The sequence below is a fragment of the Sinohyriopsis cumingii genome, chromosome 3, assembly GCF_028554795.1.
Source record: "Sinohyriopsis cumingii isolate HCF-2022 chromosome 3, ASM2855479v2, whole genome shotgun sequence".
NCBI classification, from domain to species: domain Eukaryota; kingdom Metazoa; phylum Mollusca; class Bivalvia; order Unionida; family Unionidae; genus Sinohyriopsis; species Sinohyriopsis cumingii.
Window position 1 is genome coordinate 42113222 of NC_142963.1, and position 12562 is coordinate 42125783.

Consider the following 12562-nt stretch of genomic DNA (forward strand, 5'->3'; position numbering starts at 1 on the left):
AGTAAACCGAAACTGTTTTTGTCTATTCAGTACTATTTTAGTTTCGGTCTGTTCACCCCCTCTGCTGCTCGACTTCATCGTTGAAGGGATAAAGAAGTAAATTGTCAAATCGATTCTCACAGTGATTTTTCTACATGGTTAGCATGTACTGTTGTAATAACATACAACAACTTTAGTTAAAATCATAAATGCATCATCAACGACAACAAATGCATTAACAACAAATTAACCAGGAGACGTTTATTGGCGTCTATATAAACATCAATAACAAATTAACCAGGAGGCGTTTATTGGTGTCTATATAAATATCAACAACATATTAACCAGGAGACGTTTATTGGTGTCTATATAAACATCAACAACATATTAACCAGGAGGCGTTTATTTGTGTCAATATATAAGCATCAACAACACAGTAACCAGGAGGCGTTTACTGATGCATTTATAAGCAATATATCTGGTTATTTCTATTTCTTCCTTATTTTATGTTAGTCTTTTGTAATTAATATGTTTGAAAGTTATTAAGCTAGTACTCATTTCAGATAGAAGCAACCCCACCTTGAATGAGTAAAAATAACTGTACACAATTCTTATACCCTTTGTTTGTCTTCTGCAATTTCTTGTCGTACTATCACGCTGTTTACCAGCCTTAGAATGCCCTTCTTTTCTATATCTATATAAGTGTCAGGCTTTAGCCAAGTTTAGACAGTCACTGGAGTTCCTAAATGTGTTACTTATCTCCTGAGACTGAACACGTTGATTATCACATCTCTCAGTAACAGAAAGACTCATGCATCAACGGCTTAGTCTTTTTTCACTTCTGAAGCCGATAGGTACTGTCTTGAAAATTTAACCATAATGTTTTTATCCGTGTCATTGCCGTCCTCTCCTAAAAATTAACATTAAATTGTTATCCATGTCTGATACGATTGAAAAAGAGCATGTAATAGATGTTCCGTTTAACACTTCTGGCAGATTGTATGCAGATTATAAACATTAGTTTTTATTTCACCTAGATATTCCCTCGTCCATTAATCTGCTGCTGTCGTCCAGAAGGAATTAAGTCCAGAGAGTAGGTTACTCTTTGTATGCCATATAGTTCATTTCATCTGCTTACAATATTCTCAAGTATTCAATAGTTCCTGTTTCATAGTTATATCTATATCTAAAAGAAGCAAACGCAACATCATGTGTAGACTCACCAACAGTTTGATGTACAGTTTTATGTTCATCTTACTCATTATCAAGCTAGTATTTGTTTTTCCCTTGAGGTATTTCCTTTCAGGATGCATTGGAATTATGATATTGTTGCAGATCAGATCAAACCGTTTAATTTCAGTCTTATTATTTTATTTTGATACATCCTCATAAAGTAAATATGTTATAAATTTAGTTGACAGTTTTTGCATGATGAAATAAACATGAAATTTATCTATTGATTTGTCTAATTCAGATATATTTCTCCTCCACTGTATGCCATTTGGAAATATCAAAACAACGTGCTTCCATCAACACTGTACAATTTAGCTGATACTCCAAAATCCTCATATCACATTGTGCCCTTTATCTTTCACAGACTAACCATGATCACATTTGAAAGATTAGTTATCAAAATGTTCATTGGGCTGTATGTACAAAATGCAGTTTATATGCCACAACTCTTTGGTCTAAAACTAAGTAACGGAAAAGAGCAAAAAACAACACATTTAGTAAAATTCAAAAAATATTTGACTTATCTGGAATGCAAAGCGAAAATTTAACAAGAACTTAAAGTATTGTGAATTAAATCCCAAATAGTCCAAAAAGTTCCATCAAAAGTCCAGATGTAAGAAGTTCCAAATGAATTATAGTGGTGTTCCAAATAAATTCCAATAGTGAATGTGTTGATGTGCCTGTAGTCTCGAACATGCTAATGTGCCAATGGACTTGAATGTGGCAAGGTCTTAACAGCCTTTTCATGTATCACAATAATATAGTCTAAAATGTCATTGTATTACGACTATATAGTCTTAAAGTAAGAAATAGCAAAAGAGCGAAAATTAATAAGTTTAGTAAAATTGAACAAATAGTTTATTTCCTGAGAATACAAAGTGAAAATTGAAAAAGAACTTATAGCAATGCGAATTAATTCTCAAATATTCCAAAAAGTTATATCACCAGTCTAAATGAATAAAATTATAAATTGAAGGCGTTGATGTGCCTGTAGTCTTGAATGTATTATTGTACCAGTGCCCTAAGTGTGATTATGCACTAACATTCTTCCAAATTAATCACGATAATATAATCCAAGATATCCTTGTCTGTATTCGCTATTATTCCAAATTAATGAAAGAATTTCACACACACACACACACACACACACACATATATATATATATATATATATATATATATATATATATATATATATATATATATATATATATATATATATATATATATATACACACACAAACTCGGACACAAAATAATAGCCAGGTTGTAGGTCCAATATTCATTTCTAGAAAATTGTATATTTTAAACAGATAAAGTCTATTAACAAAATTATAATAAGAAGTGTCATAAACATCAGGTAAACCAGGTCATTACATGAGAGATTTCCAAAATCCTAGACGCAAATTTAAAAAAAAAAAAAATGTTTACATTAATAATAATCTGGATACTTAATCCACAATCAAAGGAAACATATTAGCCGTGTATTCTGTTGTTTGCAAAATCAATTACGTCGAGTGCTTAATACAGATGCATATAACATATAATCATAGAGAAAAAACTAACAAATAATACAAATTAAATGTAGATAACAACGTGACTGATTTCACTATAATTCCAATTTAATGTTTTCGTCCAAAAATATTACTGTGAACTTTATAGTTCCAGTGAATAATAATTTGAATAAATAAATACACCCAAATTAAAAACTGAACACAACAATGAGATTTATTCCGCTTTGGATGCTAAGGCAGGAATGAGTAATCATTAAGTAACAAGTTTTATATAGCCCTCCATTTGACCTAGGTCACAATTACTAAATTCTTGAAATACTCTGTGATCTTAATGGAAAGTTTCTTTTCTGGAATTTTCCAAGGTCAGAATCAAGGCTGTATGTTTAACTAAAACTAGTAAACATTTTTACGATTAGTAATAATCTGAATATTTAATATTATTGACTATCTATTATGTTGTTTACAGAATAAAAGTCACTGGTTAGGTGGACCATCAAGTTAATTTTGGACTAAAGTCTGTTACAAAATGCAGATATACGTAACAACTAATCGTTGAGAAAAGCCAGCAGTCAAACAAATTAAATATACATAACACATATGTTGACTTAGTAAAGATTCGGTAACGATTCTTTTGCATCCGAATCGCAAAACAATGGTTAGGCGCAAAACATTTTAAGATTTTATTTTCAAATCTGAAGTTCATTAATTAGATAAAATAACTGATATCAAATTTGTTTTTCTGCAAATACATTTAACCAAAATTGAATAATTTTTCACATTGGTATGTAACTATTTATATAAAATTTGTCAATGTTATTGTTCTCGTTTCTGTCGTCATGTCATTTATTACCCTGCTAGGACATTGTCTACATCGTAGTGGCCGTATTCATTTGTTAACGTTTCCGATTTAGGTATTTACCGGTGATGTTTTCGGATGCACTTACATCCTGGTGTTTCAAATATATGTTTGTATTTTTTCCTGGCCCCCCACCCCACCATGTTCCATTCTAGAATTTCTTTTCATTAAAACGAAAGGACACAATTTTCATTCTCCCTGCTGCTATTAAAAATTTAGTGTTTTTCGGTCGTCTTCCATAGTTGTGTCGCCTGAGATGTGTACTTTGAGTTCGTCATTTATTTAACGGGATAGTATTTTAAATTGGTTTTCAACTGTAAAACGATTCATTATACCCTTTCCATTTCACTAGTACATACTTACTATTTGTACCTTTGGTCATTCAATATTTGTACAACTTTGTACATGTCATCTTGTTTTTCATATGAAGATAACTCTTGTATGTAAAACACGTTCAATATATCGTCTCCCATCAAGTCTACTACTAACAAAATAGGAGATTTGATTGGAACCACAATCCGTTGCCCAGTTTTAAATCCAGTGTTGCGTTTTTTAAATTATTTATATGCTTGCATGTCTACCCCACCCCCAACTCCAAATTCATATTGAGAGAGAGAGAGAGAGATTCATATGCATACAAATCCAGGTTATGTATTTATAAGTACTAAAATAGTTGTCGGCATTTATATAATTTTGAAATAAGTGTAATTATATTCATGTACTGAACGCAGTTGCTATGGGATAAATCTGTTGAACTCACTCCTGAAGCAATATAATTTAAGCCACTTTATGGTTTCTGCACTAAAGTTAGACCAGTATGTTACGAAGAGACGGCCATTGCCCCCCCCCCCCCCAGTATTGGAAACGACCATGCGTCGAGTAAAACAATTCACCTTTGTTTTGCGGAGGAATACTAAGCAAAGTATGTGATCTTTTAATTGCATCTGATTAGTCACTTTTACATTTTTGCACATCTTATCAGAGATAAAACATATTTTGAAAGATTCTAAGATAAATTAACATAGTTACATTGCATTCATTCATTTATTCGTTAGTTTATAAAAAGGATCTATTTTTTTCAGGGTAATATTTTCCGACTCTTTCCTGAAGTGTTGTTTGTCCCAAAAAGTTGTACAAGACAGTCAACGGTAAAAATGATCGACATTTTAAGTGAATTTAGCTGACATATTTATGACCCACTGGACTTAATCTCTCCAGGATGGTGCAGAAATACCAATCACCAGTCAGGGTGTATAAACACCCCTTTGAACTGGTTATGGCGGTAAGTTTTCACTGATGTATTCGAAACGTCTCTAGACAATTGACAGTTGTGCTCAGCTGATGAGGTTATATAGGTCAATAAGAATACAATGCAGGGACCATTGGGGTCGAAATTATGCGGCATTTCAGAACTTTCAATAGGCTGTGCCTATAATTCATCATTACTTGCATATAATATCGTTTAAGTTGATTATTTTGTTAATTACTGTTTGTATATGTATATATATATATATATATATATATATATATATATATATATATATATATATATATATATACACCATCATTTTTTAATGGTTTTTATAAATTTTATTTTTATAATTCTTCTATCGCCGGATAACTGCAAGTTCCAAAAATATAATTTATCTTAGTTTAATCACAATACAAAAATGGAACCATCATATTCATGAATTGTGCACCAAAAGCAATAATGTATAACTTGATTATAAATGTGCCCACAAAATGTGAGAGAATCGGTGTACAAAGGATTTGTTAGTCCTACATTGTATTACATCGACCCCAGATATTTATGTTTTGGGTGATTGAGGTCCTACTGCCTAAATAACAGTTCCATATAGCATGCTTTGATGTCGACTTACATCAGCACGAGAAGTGATATTTTCAGGAATATCTTACACTTGGCAGCCCACATCAGTACTTTTCTTCAAATTAAAATCATGATGTTTTAGTCAGACTGTGATGTCTTGTTTCTAATCAGTTAAAATTCACACAAGCAAATGGACATGTTTTCAAGTTATGTTGGCCTACATATCAGTCAGTTAGAATGCGATGGAAGCATGATTGTTGAAATCGGTTTAAACGATGAGAAGTATCATGCATATTAATATAATTTTATTTGTTTCATTAAAGAAACTTCATGTTAATTGATGTGGTCTGCCAGGTGTGTGAGATATTCCTGAAAATTAGGCTTCTTGTTCCAATGTTAGTTGATATTAGAACATGTTACACAGTGTCGTTATATAGGCAGTAAGAACTTGATCCCCAAAACATGAATTTCAGGGTCAGTGTCTCATATTTTAGAACAAGGGTTTACTTAGACCTATTACAGAATACGCTTGTAAGGTTTTCAATCCCCATTAATGGGTTTTAGAGTTTGTTACATCTAATTATGATTATACCCCAGGAAGCATGTCCTACAATGTAAGATTTCTCCCCAGATGTTGTTTTAGGTCACTGTCTTACTGTCTTTGTTTCATTCAAAATACTTATCATCCTTTTAATTAATTTTGGCATTCCTGGTTTCCATCACATTTCAGCCAACTGAAATTTATGTTTTCGGAACATCAAAACACATCCATTTGCTTGTGTGCGAATTTGAATTTATTAGAAAAAAGACACCAGAGTAAGTAAAGTCAGACTAAAGCAATATGATTTTGTAGAAAAGTGTTGATATAGACTGCCGAGTGTGTGAGATATTCCAGAAAATTTGACTTTTCATTGCAGTGTTAGTCTACCTCAAAACATGTTACACAACACCATTATTTAACTAGTAACAGAGATCTTGGAAACGCTTAATTACACGTATTTTGATTCCAATTTTTGATCTGGGATGCAGAAAATCACTGAGGCGGGAGTCCTGTACCCATGTAATAGGTGTGCTGCAAAATTCAAAGACTTGCCAGTCCTGCTTCAACCACCTGCTTTGTGGGAAAATGTGTTGATCAATTAGCTGTGCTGATATTTACGATGGCAGATTTCAGTGACTGAAAGACCCCTTGTTGTATATACATGTTGCCATTATAAGAGTACATAAAAAAGAACATGATGCAATAGCTGGGCGGCAGGTTCAAAGGCTGTGACTGGCGACTGGGTGGGAAAATGTACTGATATTTACAGTGATTGAATTCAGAGTCAGAAAGACCTAGAGATGTACATGTGGTCATTTATAAAAGTACATCAAATAAACAACTTTAGCTTTCGTTATTGTGTTCATTTCCGAATGTATTGGAATAAGTAGTGCACAAGAATCAAGACATATTGAGACTTAGACAAAATGCCATTCGTAAATTTGAATAAGTATTTTGGGGTTAAACGGCAAACTTACGAAGATTGTAACGAGATTCAGAAGTGCTAAAGTTGTGAGAATTGATAGTTCGGATATGACACTGGCTACGTGTAAGAAAGTGTGTGATGCCTAGCTTAGTGTTTGGAATAAGTCCTTACTTGGATTGACAAAATTCAGTATCACTGATGGACGAACAAGAGCTATTTAAGAGGTACATTGACTGACCATACTTTTTTTAAAATGCCCCTCGCCTTAGCCCGGTCAGTTCTAGTGTTGTAGCGAAATGTATTCATCAATAGGTCAGTAGCTAGGCCTAGTTTTGAAATCAATTACGTTGACAAACAAACTCTTGCCCATTCACAAGCATTATGTTTTGATAGCTGATTGACCATTAACCCTTTTTAGAGTAAGGTAGCAACTATCAATTTCCTGCATGATATCCTTTGATGATAAAACATACAAACATGTGTTTTAAGATCAGAATTGGTGAAATGGATATATATTAACTGCCTCTTGTACACTATTTCATCATAAAATTAGGTTTAAACTGTAAGTGAATGTGTAGGCCTAACGGGAAATAATGGCGTTCTTCGCTAAGTCTGGGATGTACCAGTTTATTAGATTGTCTGTTTTCCTAAATCATTGGGCAAATATTTTCAGAAAAATTTACAAATCATTGAAAGCAAAGCCAAGGTATTATTTTATTAAAGATGTAACTTTAAACTGCAAATTATGTAGGTCAGAAAAGTATAGGACAATGCTATGTTGTGGAATTCGCGAGATGCGCTTTAAGGTCTAAGCTGTTTTCCAACTTGACACGTATTTGCAAAAATAAGGGGGGAAAAAAACAGCAAATCAGATACTGTTTAACCATTGCCTAAATTTACTACAAGGACATAGACAAATAAATAAATCCTGTCAATGGACTGTTGTAATGAAGTTATATTAAAGTGAGTGATTACATTACAAAAACCTCTCCATCTAAAAATAGATGCACTCACGTCTGTGTTGATTCTGTTGGAAAGAAGGGACTGCAACTTTTGATTGTATGACTCCTATTTTTGCCAAAATGGGAGTCCTGGACTCCTAGTTTTAAAATCCTAGCGAGACCTCTGTAATAAGACGGTGGCCTAAAAAAACACAGTATCATGGGAGGCATCTTGCATTGTAGTACCATCCAGGAAATATGACTTCAGTATTAAAAATCATTCAAAAAGCTTCGACTGGAAAATAGACTAATATTTTCTACATAGTTCTGATAAACAAAGCAGTATTATCTATCTACAACTTGATTAAATCAAAATGACCCAGTAGAAATCAACTTGAACATACTTATATAATACCATATACATGAACTGAATGTTACAGATCTAACTTTTCCAGTAACATAGTTGGTGTTTCTATAAAATAACTTATTGCAAATTTGTTTGAATGGTGGTCATTTCCATGAAGTTCTTTCTGTTATCATTTTTCCCCAAGATGTTTGTTGTTGCACTTGTAATAACTTTATCATTGCATTACATTTAAGGGAGGAGCTGCTTCCTATTGAGTTTATGATTTAAAGATTAAAGTTCAGGTCACTGGGTGCAAAATTATGTTTACATTTGTAATAGCAATACTCATTCAGGTGGATCAGCCATTCTTTTGATCATTATTTTTAAAAAATGTCTTTGACACTGTGATTTGCTAGGTCTGTTAATAATAATAATATTATTATTATCATTATTATTATTGGGGCCCCGAGTGGTCAAAAGCGTTCTTCATTATGGATCACTGCCATCTCACCTCTGTCTGTGTGGGTTCAAGTCTCTGATTCGGCCAATGTGGATATGTAAGAAAGCTTGCCAGTAGCTTCTCATGGGTCGGTAGTTCTTTCCGGGGTTTTCCTGGGTTCTTCCTCCACCATTAATACTGGCCACCATGTTTAGCCTACCGTGTGCTGAAAAATGGCGTTAAACCCTACAAAAACAAAAAATTATTATTATTATTATTATTATTATTATCCATCCATGAGGGGTATGATTTGTGTCTCTCCCCTGAAGCCCCTGGGAGGGGATGGAAGGTCATGTGTACAAAAATTACAATTGCAGTGACATGTTTTAATGTTTTTTTAACTAAAGTTTGTACATGTACAAGGATACACTAAGTATATACAGTAATAGGTTTTGGGTTATGAATCCTGAGTGGCATTCGCAGGGGAGTCTAAGGTACAAGTTTGGCAGCAAATGAAATTAAAATTTTTGGGATTTGCCATGGTAAGCCATGGAAGTGACATTAATGTTATTCTGTTGATGACCATTTTCATATAGGTGGAGTCATTATTGACTCTTGTGACTGGTATCTCTGGGTTGGGTCAGGAGTCAAATATTAAAAAAATTTAGTTGCAATGACACAAATGCAACTCTAACAAGAAGATTCATCATGTATATGATGTAATTTGTTTTGTGACAACTGGATCACTGAGTGTGTGCTTGGAAGAGACAATAGCAGGGTTGCGGAACATGCAGTAAACAAGATGGGGATGTGTGATGGTAAGCCGTCACATTTATTTTCTGATTTAAGTTTGTGAAGAAATTTATTTCAAATACCATCCAGAAATGAATATTTTGCATATTCAATTTTAATAATTAAGTTGCTTCCTGTTAAATTTGAAGATCAGATCTTCTTGCTTTATTTGATTACCTCTAAATTTGCCAGACCAATTGCCTTGCAAGTTTTAAAATTAAAATTTAATGTACGTAATAGCACCTACTTTTGAACCTTCAGTGCACATGCAAAAACATGGGGAGGATTTGTTTTTTTTTCTGGTATGCTTAAATCCATGTTAAAGAATGCCCATTTTTTATGTTTGGATGTATGAACTACCAACAGTTCAGTCCTTGGTACACACACATTTTTCATTGAAAATCTCTTATTTCAATCCATTTCAACAAAGCATGTACCAATCATATGGTGTGTCAGCTATCAAAGTTCAAGTGATTTTAATGAAGTAATGTGAATCTGCCTAGTTAGTTTAATGAAGTAATGTGAATCTGCCTAGTTAGTTTAATGAAGTAATGTGAATCTGCTTAGTTAGTTTAATGTTTTTGTAATGATTTCTCCTTGTCTACATGAAACTAACTAGGCAGATTCACATCACTTCAATGTGAATCTGCCTAGTTAGTTTCATGTAGACAAGGAGAAATCATTATGAAAACATTCAGCCAGGGCATCTAGAACCATGTACTGCCACTTGCTATACTATTGTACCTTTGGACTCTTTTTTAAAGATTTTGTTAGAATGGATATCTTGTATGCCAGTTGCACCTCAAACATAAGGAGTATTGTATATATTCGTAGAGTTTTTGCACTTCCAGTTTGAGAGCAAAGAATATTATTGTTATTTTTCAGGCTTACGAGAAGAGATTTCCAACCTGTAAGATGATTCCAGTGTTTTTGGGGAGTGATATCATTAATGAGTACAAGAGTCCAGATGGAGCAGAGTATGTAGTAGAAAGACGATGTAGGCTTAATGTGGATGCACCTTACATTTTGAAAAAGGTAAATCACACCTTCAGGATTCAAACTGTATATTAATGCACTTTATACCCTGTTTTATCAATACCATTGTTTCAAGACCAACTTACAATGGGATCCGATTTAAACAGCAGTTGAAAACTCACTTGTCCAAATTGAAAAGGTGAGTGAAAAATTCTGACAGTTGAGTTGATTTTCCAATCACGCATCTGATAAGGTAGTCGGCATTTCTCTTTAGTACTAGTAGGGTCACATAATAAGTTCCAGAAAACACCCATTTACGTGACTGCATTTAGGTCATTAACATCATGAGCTTTTATGTTTTTGTAAAACCTGGTTGAATAAGAATTTATGCAGGGCAAATATAATATTTTAGTACATATCTGTTTGGCTATTTAGAGTTTTTATGGGCCAGTGAAGGGATAATTTTGGTATTTAATTCATTTTCTTGTACCTTCAGAATATACAGGGTAGAAGTAATATTCATAACTAGAGGTACCATATATATTGGGACACTGTATGATTAATTTTTAAAGTAACTTTTTGTGCACTGTATGTTCTGGGACAAATTGTAGGATACCTTTTAAATCGTTCAAAAATTACATGTTGGAAATGCACTCCAGCTGAAATTTTATTTAAAAAATATAAAACTGTGTACTTGATAAAATTATTTAATCCACTGCAGCATCATCTCATCAACTCAACCCTTTTGCTGCACATGTACAATCCATTCTTTCAGTGCATGAATATTTTTTTATAGCTTTCTCATGCCATGAAAAATTATTGTCGGAGGCAAGGCATCTCCTGAAGCGGAAACTAAAATCAGCTTTTAAAAAAAATCTGCACCAGTCATGCTAATTCTCACACTTTTAACCCCCATCTTATCAACAGTCCATCCAGGAATGAGATCAAAGGTGCACTGGAATTTCATCCATGTTAATGATCATATTGTTGGTGAAGTAATCATCTTTCCTTCTGGCCTTCATGAATTCATCAAATTATTTTTTCTCCAGATCTTCTGGTCAGTGCTGGTTCTTCAGTGTCCATGTACTAAGCACTGTATTGTGTCACTTAAAAAATCATTCCTTTGTTTCAAATTATTTTCAACATTCCTGTGAAATCCGGTGAAAAGGGACCAAAGTTAGCATCCCTAGTTTTGCCAACTTTTTATTTTCCTGACGAAAAATTTGACACACTTAAAAGAATCCAAAATTAGCTCTTGAGTTCTGCTTCCTTTGTAATAAAATTAACCTCTGTCTTTGAATTCTTGTTGGGAAATTTAAACAGTGGGTTTATTACTTGCTGCCAGTTGAATTTATTCACCACCCCGGGCTTCTATTTGCTTGGCACCTGTAGTCATAATTAAAACAAACAGGCGTTGATGTTTGCGGTTAAATAGTATACACAACAATAACTTGCATTAATAATACTTTTTGTAACCCATGCTGGCGAAAAGATTGTCATTTGCACTCAAGTGAATTTTATTTCAAGTAATGGTTTTTATTTGCGAGATACTGTCATATAGTTGACCTGGATATAATGCAGCTATTTTGGTTATTTTGCACCTAACACCATGTCATGCATGCATGGCAGATGTCTTCAAGCAATCAGTTGATTATTCAGTTGGATTACATATTCAAACCTTTGAGTACAACCAAACATGATTTGTTTCTCTATGTTCATGTCAGTGGCAATGTGTTATGTGTTATCTGACATAAGTGATACATGCTACAGTATGGATGCCATCACTACATATATACAGAATTTGTGGATATGTTTTATTCTTTATTGTTCATGATAAAACAAAGAGGAATAAATGATAAAAATACAAGGTTGGTTTCTTTCACTTTAGTAACAGATTAGCATTTTGTTATCTGTTTTTTTTGCAACATTTATGGGGAGCACAAATTCAACACAGATTTATTTTGTCTCGTAAGTCTTGGGACATATGACCTAGGTGAAAAAAGTTTAACCATAAGTTCTGGGACAGGCAAAAAATTAATTATTTTACCATGTTCTAATATATAAGGTAAATATGGTATATTTGGTACAAATGAGTGTCTCAGAGCAGGGTGTGATGTATCGTTGAACCTGTCTTGAAAGACTACCCCTTCTGCCAAAATGGTCACAGTCTCTCCAGACATGTAGTATCTCACT

The 12562-nt window shown here is 33.3% G+C and overlaps 1 protein-coding gene across 3 annotated transcripts in view; it reads left to right on the forward strand.

Moving 5' to 3' along the window:
* Positions 1-4693: 4693 nt before the first annotated feature.
* LOC149802757 (SEC14-like protein 5) overlaps positions 4694-12562 on the forward strand; it is a 96867-nt gene continuing 88998 nt past the window's right edge. For all 3 annotated transcript variants that reach the window (XM_089952184.1, XM_089952185.1, XM_089952186.1), the window contains exons 1-2: positions 4694-4864; positions 10280-10429. In XM_089952184.1, the coding sequence (XP_089808310.1) occupies positions 4802-4864; positions 10280-10429 (213 nt within the window). In that variant the 5' untranslated portion in view covers positions 4694-4801. The remainder of the gene's footprint in view (positions 4865-10279; positions 10430-12562) is intronic.